General features: G+C 42.5%; 1 protein-coding gene across 7 annotated transcripts; it reads right to left on the minus strand.

The window, feature by feature from the left end:
• Positions 1–2,006: 2,006 nt before the first annotated feature.
• On the minus strand, positions 2,007–14,204 carry ewsr1b (EWS RNA-binding protein 1b). Of its 7 annotated transcripts, none has more exons than XM_080530789.1 (17): positions 14,174–14,204; positions 13,329–13,365; positions 13,153–13,207; positions 12,833–12,974; positions 11,010–11,024; positions 10,315–10,513; positions 9,919–10,178; positions 9,587–9,752; positions 5,125–5,162; positions 4,464–4,496; positions 4,152–4,267; positions 3,920–4,049; positions 3,587–3,703; positions 3,358–3,505; positions 3,161–3,258; positions 2,462–2,732; positions 2,007–2,347 (listed from the first exon to the last, which is right to left on the minus strand). In XM_080530789.1, the coding sequence occupies exons 1-17, from the start codon at positions 14,187–14,189 to the stop codon at positions 2,311–2,313; spliced, it is 1,878 nt and encodes a 625-aa protein (XP_080386915.1). In that variant the 5' UTR covers positions 14,190–14,204; the 3' UTR covers positions 2,007–2,310. The 7 variants fall into 7 exon arrangements, with proteins under 7 accessions (XP_080386915.1, XP_080386913.1, XP_080386911.1 ...); XM_080530787.1 differs by having other exon boundaries at positions 9,919–10,181; XM_080530785.1 differs by having other exon boundaries at positions 9,919–10,193.
• Between the last annotated feature and the right edge of the window lie 36 nt (positions 14,205–14,240).

A 14,240-nucleotide genomic window follows, 5' to 3' on the forward strand; every position in this document is an offset into this window, starting at 1 on the left:
TAAAATAATATTTTATCTCGAGGAACGGTCGACTCGGCAGAGTATAAATCGAAAAAAATCCATAATCGATCGATAGATAAATCGATACAATATTATTTTAACAATGTTAACGGAACAAAATGACGAGTTCAGAAAAAAGAACATAGCAACCTTGTCGTTTTCCACACACCCTGACCCTACCTCACTTTTTGTAGTCTTTCTGATTGTTGTCTGACGTGTTGGAAGTGACACGTCTAGCCTAAAAGACACAAGCCAGGGAAAGAAAGGGGTAGCCTAATAGCCTAAGCCTAAATAGACAAGCAAAAACAACAGGCAAACATTGTGTCAACAAGCTCTCATCCGAAGACTGACAGGCAAATTGAGACCTGCCCATTTTATTAAAACAAACTGATCCAATATTCACATGTGAACACCAGCACGATCTACGTGGTACATAATGTTAATGTAGCCTACAGATGTTTCAAACTTCAATGATGGGCAGCAACCGTTACAACCGTCACAGCTGGCATAGCGTTGCGCATGGCACATGCGGTCATTGTATTGGGAGGTGAAAGCGATTGCATTTGGATTCTTTGGCAAATCATTTTTCTGAAGACATGAAAACGCTGCAGGCAAAACTATAGTCCCTAAAAATGTCTCCATCCTTGACAACAATGCTTAGTTTAATGCCTTAATTAAAGGAGCATGTGCATTCCTGTCGTGATGGGGAAAATCTGTGAGATTATATCCTCAGGAGTCAGGCCAAACTGTCATCATGAAGTTGATAGCCTACTTCATCTCTCTCTGCCTGTCAGTAAGGGGTAGGCCTACCTCTGCTGTAGACCCAGTAAATACATTACATCACTTTTAGTGTCTCAATAAATGGCTACATGATACTAATCATCAAAACATACAGCTTGATTTAATACAATACATTTAATACAGTGTGCCTTCTCCTTTTTGGAATTCCAGTTCTGTTCTCCAATGCCTTCCCAACTAGTTTTCAGGCAGGGACAGGTGGAGCTGCAGCCATACCATGCAGTTGGACCTGCACATGCTCTGAATGTGTTATCATTTGAATTTGAATGGCCAAAACTAGGTCTTGTTTATATTTTAAAAAGAAAAAAAAAGAAAGACAGTTGTTTCTTTAAGAGGGGGAGAGAGGGAAGACAGAACAAGAGAATGGGAGAAAGAGATGTTGGGTGAGATCATTTTCTAGGCCTGGATGAATCAGCTTTTCTGTTTGACACACACAGCTTCATTACTCAAGAATAAATGCCAGTCCTCAAGGCGTCAGCTGTGACTGTGCTTCATCCAGAGGACTCTTCAGTTCAGAAGTTTGGCTGGAGCATATCACAGGCACACATCTCACTGCCACAACTATACAGCTGTGCTGTCAAGAGTGGAACAGAAACAGATGGGTTGTAATTTAAGAAGAGGTGACCGAACTAGTATCTGACAACAAACATCCCTTTTTTAAACATCTTTACCTAGTGAGATGAGTAGGCTAATACTGCTGAAGCTGACAATAGCAGTGTAGAGGCCTTTCAAAATAAAATGTGTCCTCATGCCCCTGGGTTGCCACACATTTAACAAATAGGACAGATACATCAGATGTTGCCCATCCCACACTAACAAACAACTACACTGGTGTTCAAAGGCCCTGCTCATTGGCTAATGTGTAGTTTCACTCTGTCCCAACTCCTCTGACAAAGTAGAGATGAATCATGTTCATTGCTTTCACAATTGCAACATTTTAAAATGAAGATAATGGTTATATTCTCTGTAGAGAAAGTCCTCAACTTTACAGGCTTAGTCATGCTCTGATAACAGCTGCTCGCAAGCAAAGTGGTTGGGAAAATGTATGCATCATGCCTGTGTTGTTCCTGAACTTACTGTACTTCAGTGCCTCCTTGTGGACAATTGAGTAAAATAATGCAGGGCTGGTGCAATACAAACATAATTCCTTTCATAATTAAATGAAAGATTAAATCAGGACATCCCTTAACATTAAATCCAAATGGACATTTTATTTCAAAATTGTTCATTACACAGCTGTAGGAAGGGGGAGGCTATTACAATTTAAAAAAGAAAAAACGTGTTACAATACACTGCCCAAAATCGTTCTGTACATGTAACGCAAAAGAAACTTGCGATAAAGATAATAACTGAATCAAGGGTAAACTAAAAAAACATTTAACTATGCGTTGAATGAAACTGCACTAGAGTACTCCAAAGCAGTTCTATAACCATTTATAAATATGGAATTATAAATTAAAAAACTGGTTTAAAAAACAAATCCTGCATCAAATGGAAAATTCAAATTGTTCTTCAATAGGGTCGGTCCCTGCGTTCCTGACGATTGTCCCTATAGAAGAGGGGAAAAAAAACTTAATTTAAGATTCAACAACCAATTTATTAACTAATTGATCAACGTAGAGTTCATACAGAATGGCACTGAACATTGACCGTTTTCCCTTACCTCATATCCATCTTGCCTGGAGGCCCCATTCCTCGCCCGCCTCTGCCACCCATAGGTGGTCCTCCTCGGCTCGGCCCTCGGAACCCCCCTCTGTCCATTCCACCACGACCCCCTCTGAATCCACCACCACGGTCACCGCCCCATCCTCCACGGAAGCCTCCAGGGCCACCAGGGCCACCAGGGCCTCCGGGTCCACCAGGCCCTCCTGGCCCACCGCGGTCCATCCCTCTGCCTCCACGCATGCCCATGCCACCTCTGCCACGCTCACCGCCTGAAAACAAACAGAAGATCTAGTTATCACCACTATACAGACAAATACAAACACAAGCATACACCAGAGTTTGCTGCAGAGTGTGTATTGTTGTAAACACAATTTTAAGTGCTGGAAAAAGAGAAAACCCAACATAAAACAACACTTTAAACGTCATCACAGAGAGTACTTCACAGGGAGGGAAACAGACGATTAGACTGGTAAGTGGCATTTTCAATGCACACAGCAACCTCATCCAATGCCAAAGCTTTCAATTAGGCTGACTACTCCACATGGATGGTTTAATGTTTCCCAAAGTGGGTTCTTCCTAAGTAGAACCCAACATGGCTGCTGAGTAAATGGACAGTTGGCCATCTAACAACACATAGTTGTAGTTTTTGAATATAGCCATTAACCAGGCTACTAGTGGAACTATGTGAGAGCCGTACCTGAGGGAGAGAACGGAGGAGAACCAAAGCCCTCCGGTCTGGGAGCTTTGCACTGGTTACACTCCATCCTCCAGGCAAAGTTCTGGTTGCCACAGCCCCTGAGAAGAAAAATAGGTGTCAGTAGGTGTTATACAAAAAAAAAGGGCTTTAAGTTACACTAAAAACAGAGAGAAAACTCCATTAACTGAGGTACATACCCGTTGGGGCACTCCCAGTCTCCAGCTCTCTGCTGCATGTTGCCCCCTGCGGGTCCACCTCTGCCCATGCCGCCGCCACCACCACCACCTCTGCCCATCCCCCCTCGAGGGGGAAATCCTCCACGCTCTCCTCCACGCCCCATCATGCCTGATAACACACACATTTATTTTATTCTGTAGTTAAACATTGAGGAGTCATTCTAAAAAAAGACATAGCTGACGCACTTACCTCCACGACCCATCATGCCATCTCCTCGCATGGGCATGCCCCCTCTCATCATCCCTCCCATCATGGGCTTACGACGGGCCATAGACACCTTTAGCCTCCTGCCCTGGTACTCCTTCCCTGAAATGGTCATTGACAAAATGAAAGAGAGTGTTACTGGTATTGAAAAGTACATTTAGGATTACTAGAGGTGTAAAATTAAATAAAAATAAACCCCCTAAACTAAACATATTTTACAATGTGTCCTTGTGTAATGTGAAAGGCGATTCAGCAGTAAGATTTTAAGTGTGGTTAGTGTGGTTCTTTCAGACCACATGCAGGGCCAATGTAACCTACCATCAAAATATTCAACAGCTGCTTTGGCACAGAAGGGCTCCTCGTAGGACAGAGTGGCATCTCCCTTTGGCTTCCCTGAATCCTTGTCTGTGTAGATGTTGATGGCAGGCTGTCCCAACCTTCGATTCATCTTGGGAAAATAATAGGAAAAAAAGAAAGAATGACCAACACAGTTGCAAATCAGAGTATTACTAAACCCCCATTGAAGACTGTGGTAGCAGCCTGTTCTCACCCTAATTGGTCCACTGTGCTTAAAGAAGGTGGCCATCTCCTCCAGGGTGGCTGCCTCAGTGAGCCCAGTGATGTAGATGGTGCTGTTCTCAGAATCATCCTGCTCCTCGGGGCGCCCTAGAGATAGAAAATCACTATCAAAAAACAGCCACGTTCACCAGTCTCTGGCTGGCTTCATAGTGAAGTAAGCAATCAAATCAAAATTGTGTACTACGACTACCGCAAAAAAGCTACAACAATTAGGTAAATGCAAACAGGTTAGCAATCCCTCTCAACCTCTGTCTTGTGGTAGGGGGATCATTCATCTGCTTACCCATGTCACGCTCTGCCCCGTTGTTCATGGGTCCTGTTGTCCATCAAGCGAGGGAGAGAAAAAAGGTAAAGAGTCAGTGTGTGCTACTCATGTCTACTGCAAAACTGCTTAAGAGTATTTGAATTGATAACCCAGACACACTGAACACCGTCAACACATTTTGGAAAAAAAGTAAATGGTAGACCACTTTGGAAGATATATTGAGTGTGTGTGATAAATAAATACCTCAGACCCTTTTGTATAAAAATGTGTGCCATAAGTTCCTATGAAACCACAGATAATAATCCCAAAAATACCAGGGGGTTCAACTCCATGAAAAACCATTTTTCAAAACCGACACACGTTTCTAGGCAGCAGCCGTTTGTCACTAAGGTTTCATTGTGAAATAAGAGTACCTTGCATTTCAAGGTTACCTTAGGCAGTGACTGATAAACCAAAAGGATTCAAAAGTACCCCTTTGAGAAACAGATGTCTCAGACATCTAAACTGGATCCCCCTATGTCTTCCCCCCATCATAATAGAAAACAATATAATTGGTTACCAAATTAGAAGTCTGCACACACCAATGTAAAGGCTTTAAAGTAAATACTTGGAGCGTACATGCTCTAGTAGTGGTTAAAAGTCTGGAGTGGACTAGCCAGTGTAATACTCGTTAACTTACCACCGGGCTTACTGAAGCCACCTCTGTCTCCAGCGACGCTATGGGGGAATAAATGGAGATATGAAGGCGATTTCCCTTTTAACAGCCACTTCCATGCCTCGAGCCCCATGGCTCGTTTGGGGGTGTGGTGATGGACACAGTTCTGACTAACCTAGCTTCTTAACAGCCCCCAAAATGTGTATACAGTATATGCAATCCAATTCATGGGGAATGGGGGTATTAACAGCAACTATGTGGTATTACTTTACTAGCTGGCCACAGCTTCTCAATGACAGTATTCAAAAGATGATACTGCCTGAAAGTTTGGAGCTTAAAGGTAGACTCTGGGATGTGACGCCTCGCAAGTGAAAACAGACCAACTTTTATCAAATATTGTAGTGAACAAGAGCAAATGAGAGCGTCCATGTCCATTGGTTTCTTCTTCTTTTCTTTCCATTATTCTCAGAAAACTAGCCTAAAGTAAACAGCTGCCTGGATGAGATAGTGATAAGATATTTGAATTCTACCAGAGACACTCACAACTGCACAATAACACTTTTGATGCATGGGCTCAAAACACTATTCTCTAGTTGGTTGCAACCGCGTTTATCAAAGCCATCCGCTCGTTTTAGCTAAGACATCATATTCCAGAGTCTACCTTTAACTGAGGGGTAATCATTACATTTAAAGAGTATGGGACAGAAACCCAAATATTTGTAACAAAATGAATAGGTTGCAGATGCATTCCATATGTAGGTCTTAGATACTCTAAAGCTGGTTTAAGTTACATATTGACAAGAAGTTTTAATTACAGTAATAGATTACTTATGGCTAGCACTCAAAGTAAAAAAAAAAGTTCTACAGTTAACAAACAAAGAGTAAGGAAATTGTAGTTATCATTTTTCAAATGGAATGCATCTGAAATTTTACAAATAAAACAGGTGATTACATCATATACCGTTGAAATTAAAAAGACACCATGTACATTATTTACAAAGACATGAGTTCAAGTTACACAATTCTAATAAATACAAAATTGAACTGGAACATGTTACAATGTTCACCAATGTAAGAGACATAACAGTGTTGTTTTAAAAAGTTTCCCCGTCATGCTTTTGACACCACCATCCTCATCTCTTGGATTTAAGGCAGAACCCGAATCTCTGTTTAAGTCCCCCTCCTGTTGTTTAAGCTGCCGGCTCTGTACTGAGTACAGGTACTTTTTAGAGTATAGGTGGGTTTACATGGCTCTCACTGTTACCTGTAGCGTATAAATGTGACAAAGCATGTTAAAAAGGTGCTCAAAAAAACATGATTAAACATAACATTTGTTATCCAAACCACAAAACAAATACACATCAAAATTACATTATACACCCCTAAAACTATCCTGTGTGAAAGTCCCATAGCATCACTTTCTCCCCCTTACCAAATCAACAAATCATTCAAAGATTTTTTTAAAGTTAGGTTTTAATTTAACTGAAAAATTGTTTAACATTAGGGAAATGCTTTCAACTTTCTAAACAGGACAAATTCAATAACATTATCTAATTTAGAAATAATTAAATATGTAAAGAGTGAAAGAAATAGTTTTTGTTGAGGAAAAGAACAACTTTCATCATCCCTTACAGGCTAAACACACACTCAGTCATGTATATATAATATATTATACTGGACAGAACACCATGGGCATGAGCAGATGAGTTTCTTGTTACTGGGATATTATCATGAGCTGCCTGTAACTCTACAACCCTGTTTACACAGAGGCATTTCTCAGTAATTTACCAGTATTGTTGTCTGTGTAAACTGAGCTGGGACAGGGCATACCACTAAAACTGGTCCTGCTCCAGACCTAGTCATTTTACCAGTCAAATCCCGGTAATGGGTCTGTAAAGGGGACAGAGGTTAAATGCATGTATGCTCATTTGCATTGAATTCCATTTTGTCCTGTGTCCCACCCACCCTAACTCCCTCCCCTCCCACTTTACCTGCAATGCAATGATGTGTTTAAACAGGGTGACCCCAGGTAAATAATGTAAATCAAGGCCTGTGTGTATGTCATACAAAATAGGGGACATTTTACTGTTTATCTCTGTAGGAATAGTGCTTATGGAATCAACCGTGACTCAAACTCAATGAAAACACATCAAGCTCAGCAGTGGATGGGAAACATGCAAGACTACACGTGCTGAGAATGCTACTTTCCTGAAAAGGTATCAGGCTAATAACGCGAATCCTGCATGGGTATGCCCAGTGTACATTATTGGTTTCAACTACAGGATAAGTCCCAGTAAGAGACCCAGATGTGCATTGACCTCAACTTGGAATTCAAGTGCAAGCAAACCCGTGTTATATAGACAGCAAATTAATATTGCTCTTTAAAGTTACATTAACCTGACTTTCATATTGGATAATTGTATTCACTCAAAACCTAGGTCAATTCAAAACCACTACAAATGATTTAGCCTTGTTCTTAAAATCATATTGAGTGAGGGAAATCATTTAATAGGAGTGTGCCCTCTTAAATCAGTGAAACAAGCAGACCCTGAAGCCTTGTGAGAATATGGGAACAACATGGGAAGCCTGTCCACCCTTGTCAGACCACATGTCAAGAACCTCGGTGTCATCTTTGACTCCGAGCTTAACCTTGACCGACAAGTGAACTCCGTCGTGAAGGCATGTTTCTACCAACTACGCATCATAGCCAAGATCAAGTCCTTCCTCACCCCCAGCGACCTGAGGAGGGTCGTCCTCATGCTAATCTCATCTAGGCTCGACTACTGCAACTCACTCTATGCTGGACTTCCTGATAAGACCATCTACCGCCTGCAGCTAGTCCAAAATGCCGCTGCCAGGCTGGTGTCAGGCACCAAAATGAGGGACCACATCTCCCCTGTCCTCATCTCCCTTCACTGGCTCCCAGTGAAGAAGAGAGTGAAGTTCAAAATCTGCACCTTTGTTTTTAAAGCTCTCAACAGTCTCGCCCCACCCTACATCAAGGACCTCCTCAAGGCCTAGACCCAGGCTCAGGTCCGACGCCCAACTCAGCCTGAGGGTCCCACGTACCAACCTCAAGAGGAAGGGTGACCGTGCCTTTGCGGTGATAGCACCGACCCTGTGGAACGCGCTCCCTTCTGCCATCAAGTTTGCCCCCACTCTGGACTCCTTTAGAGCCAAGTTAAAAACCCACCTCTTCCTAAATGATATTCCCTAAGTCTACTCCCTATTTGTTGTGAATTGTATGCCTGAGATTTACGTTTAAGTCGTCTGTGTCTGATTGCTTTCTGTGTTCCTTGTCTTTGTCTTTATCTGTTCCTTTACCCGTGCTGCGCCCCGGGCCGATGTAAAAGTTGGATGGGGAGCGCATTATAAATAAAATTAACAATTAACAATATGGACCATAATCAGTGATAAATAATATACATGTAAAGCTGGGTTCCAGCACCAAGGGATATCCAAGTGAATACTTTTTAAGCCTGGCTTTTTTTCATTAAGTGAACCACGGTTCTTTGTCATGACAACACGATCCTTTCTTACCGTTGGCTTATTCTAAGGCAGGGCTGAAAACTATAGTGAAAGGGTCCCTCATGATACCCCATTTAGGAATAAGTCAGACCACTGATTAGCCAATCTTTGAGATAATAGTTGATTTTTTTAAACTAACATATCTGTTTCTCTTCAGGGGGGTAATAAATCATGACCGAATCCAAGACTCTCAATGAGTCTAACCAGGTAAAATAACGGTTGAATACAAATAAATGGTCAGTTAACCACTAAAGATTTTGGTATACAGTACAGGCCAAAAGTTTGGACACACCTTCTCATTCAATGCGTTTCCTTTATTTTCATGACTATTTGGTACTTTGTAGATTCTCACTGAAGGCATCAAAACTATGAATGAACACATGTGGAATGATGTACTTAACAAAAAAGTGTGAAATAACTCTAAATATGTCTTAGATTTTAGATTCCTCAAAGTAGCCACCCTTTGCTTTTTTGTTGTTAATAAAATAAAAAATTGTTGTTGTTAATAAAATATATAATAATAATATTATATATATATATATAATAACATATTATTATTATTAACACATATTATATTTAATATTATTATTATATATTTTATTAACAACAAAAAAGCAAAGGGTGGCTACTTTGAGGAATCTAAAATATAAGACATATTTACAGTTATTTCACACTTTATTGTTAAATACATAATTCCTATGTGTTCATTCATAGTTTTGATGCCTTCAGTGAGAATCTACAATGTACCAAACAGTCATGAAAATAAAGGAAACGCATTGAATGAGAAGGTGTCCAAACTTTTGGCCTGTACTGTATATTAAAAAAAAGACCCATACAAATAAAATGTGATTGATTTGATTGCTTTGAGGGGATATTCAAAGTCAGCCCTGCTCATCTTGGCCGCAGCACCTGTGAGTGAGTAGAGAGGTAAAGGTGAATGACGAGGAGAGGCACTTACCCCATGCCTCCACGGCCCATGCCTCCACGTCCCCTGCTACCATGCATCATGCCACCTCTGTCATAGCCATCCCTGCCGGACCCACGGCTCTCCCCTGCTCCCGGGAACCCTGCAGGCTCCGAGCCAGAGTAGCCAGCGCTGCCTGAGCCCTCCTGTCTGTAGTTATCTACACAATAACAACATGGAGATTAGAGGAAATGTTCTTATGTGAGGATAAGAGACGATATTATTTAACAAGTCTTCACATTAGAAATTAGAAGGTAGACATATTACAATAATGGTGTGCATGAATGAGTGAGAGTCAGTAAAACACATAAGACTGATGCTCTTACTGTAATGGCTTGACTGGCTGTAACCACTCTGAGCTCCACTCTGTTGTCCATATTGGCTGGCTGCAGGCTGCCCGTAGGATCCTGAGGCCGGAGGGGGGTAGGCAGCGGCAGGAGTCTGTTGCTGCTGCTGGGGTGGGGGCTGCTGCTGGTAGCTGCCCTGCTGCTGCCCATAGGCTCCCTGCTGGGCCTGGTATGCACTCTGCTGCTGGCCATAGCCCCCTTGCTGGGCATAGCTGCTCTGGTTGTAGCCAGTGGGTTGGCTGCTGGCATTATAACTGAGATGATGAGAGACAGGCATGGACAGAACGGATCATGCAGGATTTCCATGCAAATTTAAGTTATTGTAGGCTTTCGCATTCTAACTTCTATCCCCACCCAAGTTATAATGTGAGTTACCTCTGCGGAGCAGTGGAGGCAGGCTGCTGGCTGTAGCCAGGGTAGGCAGACTGGGCTGCATAGCCTGGCTGGGAGCCATAGGAGGACTGGGAGGCAGCTGGAGCAGCAGCAGCGGGGGCGCTCTCATATCCACTGGCTCCATAGCCCTGGGCAGGCTGGGAGTAGCCATGGGCATTGGACTGGGCAGCAGGGTAGCCAGCTGAGGATACAGAAGGCCCAATGTAGAAAATTAAGAGTCAATAACTTAGTATATATACCAACAGTCTTAAGAGTGTTGCCATCATTGCTCCTTACTCCAGATAGGAAAGGGTCAGATGTATAGTTGGATTTTAGTGAGGAGACTCCCTAAACATTACAAATGTAGCAATCTGCAGTGATCTACAATGCCAGGCTCTAATAAGAAGACAGTTAGAAGCCTTGATGCATATATTAGTAATACCAAATAGTGGCTGTCTTTTCTATTGCTGTTGTCTTATGAAGAGTTCCCCATTGTCTTACTATAATATCTACATTAGAAGCATGAGTCAGGACACGTGCTCTCGAACACCAAGAAACTCAACAAGAAGTTCGACTTCTCGGCTCACAATATCTATACACAATTCTACAGTTATTACATGGATCTGCCCATCAAGCCACTTAAGACTTATATTTATGAAATGGATGGAGATGCATGCAATGGAAAATGTGTATCGAACCTGTTTTATTTGCCGCTGGACCGTGATAGCATAAGAGAAAAAAAGGTTTACAGATCAGAAAAATGTACTACAGGAACTACTACAAAAGTTAACATGAATGACATTTCATGTAGCCTAGTCACTAGGGATGGGAATTGATAAGATGTTAATGATACCGATTCCATTATCGGTTCTGCTTATTGGTTCGATTCTTTATCGATTCCTGATCCATTTTCTGTGGAAGAAACTTAGGCCTATACAGGTTTTCAGCATCAACGCAACTGTTTTATTATCGAGTCTCTGAACACAGTGTATAATATCTGAACATAACATTTAGACATAAATTTAAAAATAACTTTAAAAAAATGGTCCTTTTCTTAAAATGATTAAAAATAAAATAATTCAATCAACAAATATCAAACTGATAAACTCAACAACTCTTCAGCAGAAAAATGTGCATGTCTGTTTTCTCTGGGAGGATCCTAGATCTCTCTGGGCTAATCTGTCTCCAGCTGTGGAGAACACCCTCTCAGATAGGGTTGAGTGCACCTGAACACACAAATATATTTGGGGAAAAATCTGCTACGCCTGCCTGCGTGGCACTAACATTATTAGCAGAGGATATTCCCCCTCAGTAACGGATGTGTTGCTCGCTTGCAGTGGCACTCTTGCATAGTGTCAAAAACAAAGATGTTTTAACATATTGCTGGTGTTTCCACCCTTACTTGAAATTACAGTTACAAGTAGCAATTTTGTCATTTTTCTTTGGGAAATGAAGCCACGCTTTGGACATGCGTTTCTTTCTAGACTCCGTCATGACTCCTTGTTGCAAGTTTCAGAGTTTGATGTCATCATGACGCACACGTTTTTGCAATGCGCAACTGTCAGTGCATACGCAAATCATGCCAGCATTGATAGCATCGAAGGCATCCGATTCTGATGCATCGAACAATTTGTTACTGGTTCTCAACTGGAACCAGTTCTCGATTTCCATCCCTAACAGGCCTCTTTCACACCGGCAGTTCCGAACGCCGGTTCGCGTTCGCGTGCCGAAACCTCAGAACGAGCCCGCGTTCATAACAGTGTATCGTTCGCCAGACAGCGTCAACGTTCGGAGGTTTCGGCACGCGAACGCGAACCGGCGTTCGGAACTGCCGGTGTGAAAGCCCTAACAGTCACCTAGTTTTTTACATTTGATGGACAGTTCCATCACCACCCCCTAGAGTTGGGCCGGTGGAAGGTTTTACAGGTAGCATACGTTGTAGGAGATACACTGGTGTAATTCCCACTGACCAAGCACAGGAGCTGATGTTTATTCAATTAATAAAATGGCATTGCAATGCACACTCAGTGACACTGTGGACCATTGCCGCTAGTCACCAGAGAGAAAAAAAAGAAATGCTTTGAAGCTAGCAGGCAGTAAACTATTATGAAGACACCTATTGAATTGGATCATGGCAGAGGATTTTGTGTTAAACAAAAACAAAAAAACACACATGCCCAGTATTGCAGTGTTTTGGATTTAAACCAGATGACAAAATGTAGGGCCCTATAATCCTACGACGGGTGTGTGTGTGTGTGTGTGTGTGTGTGTATACCAAGAGCTGGTTGTGTTTGTGTAGCCAGTTGTGTAAAATGTAGAGGCTAGTCATATGCAGGTAAAAAAGCTTTTCAACTACCTGCGGAGTTATCAATTTTTTTCACTAGCATCCCCCCTCCCAATGGAAAATCTTTCCATATTTTTATACATATTTAATGTGTTGTTCTTTTTTCGAGATATATTGTGGTCCACCCGCCACAGTCTCAGAAAACCCTGTGGGAAACACTGGTCTAGGTGAACTGACCTGATGCTTGTTGGCCATAGGCGGATCCATATGCCTGTTGCTGCTGTGCATAGGCGCCAGCAGCGGGCGCAGCTTGGGAGTAACCAGTCTCAGCCGCAGCAGGTTGGGCGTAGGACCCATATCCTTGCTGGCCATAACTCTGCTGAAAAACAAAGGGGCATTGTGTGTTCTGTCAATCATTAAAACGGTGGGCAAAACAGCAGGACAGAGTTTTCCTAATCTTTGCACCAATTTAGGAGGGGATCAAGACTGTATTGTGGGTCAATGATGACCATCAATTCACTCAACTATAGACAAAAAGGGTCCTTCAAAATCCTCACCTGTGCAGACTGTCCATAGCCCTGTGCAGCGGGTTGGGCAGCATAGGCGCCATACCTGCAGAGACAATGGTGCATTTAAAATCATAGCCCTATTTCGAATGAATGTCCCTAACTGCAACATGAATATAGAACTATGCTGAGACATATGCCACGCAATCCAAAGTAGAAAGACTTACCCCTGCTGGGCACTGGTCTGATTGTATGCACTGTAATCTGTGGGGGGGAAAAGATAACCAAATCACTACTGAAATAACTTTCAGTTAGCAGTTGCATGAACAATCGAGTTGCCTCGTTCAAGTATGCGTGGGCAGGAGGACGCGAACACCAAATTTGAACTATGAAATTCAGCTACAGGCTTATGAGAGGGGCCTGCTATTCAGCTGGCAATGACCTTATGTAAACCTCTGGCCGTGTCGGAGATACAATGGACAGTTTTTTCAAACTCCGCAGACCTCGAAAAAGACAAAGCATTCCTGCTGCTAGCTCTAGCAAGGCCCGCAATTATAGGCCTCTAATGGCGCTCTAAGAGGCGGGTAGACTCAGTTATGAAACATACACAGCCCGGGCTTTACACGGTAGCTATCGTTACCAAACAGTTCACAAATAACGAGACGCATGGTGAATTTATATTATAAAGCCATAGCAAGCCTACATCGAAACGAAACTAAAACAAAGGTCGCGTGGCCGGTTCGGTTGTTGTAGTTACATTGTATGCACTAACATTGGATGCACTAAGATATCACGGTCGTGATCATGGCCGACCCGCGCCTGTTCTCAGTCGTGTTCACAACGTGATGTCCCCGGTGGCTACATCACGCGTAAGCTAGCTAGTCGTTGCTACGGTAGCTAGTAAGCTAGCCGTAACCTATTTAGATGAATATTCACTTGGTTTAGCTGTAAGATTCTAATACATACAGTTAATATGGATATCAATAACTACAAATGCGTTTATTTAACAGAACACACGATTGCGCGTGTGTGTCCAATTTAAAAAGACAATATCATGAAAAACGGCACTCACCGGGAGCAGACGCCATCTTCGATTCTTCTCGCTGGACTGGACTGAACTGCGCCTGCGCCAACGGCTG

Source organism: Nansenia antarctica (assembly GCF_963989245.1).
Source record: "Nansenia antarctica genome assembly, chromosome: 5".
Lineage (NCBI taxonomy): Eukaryota > Metazoa > Chordata > Actinopteri > Argentiniformes > Microstomatidae > Nansenia > Nansenia antarctica.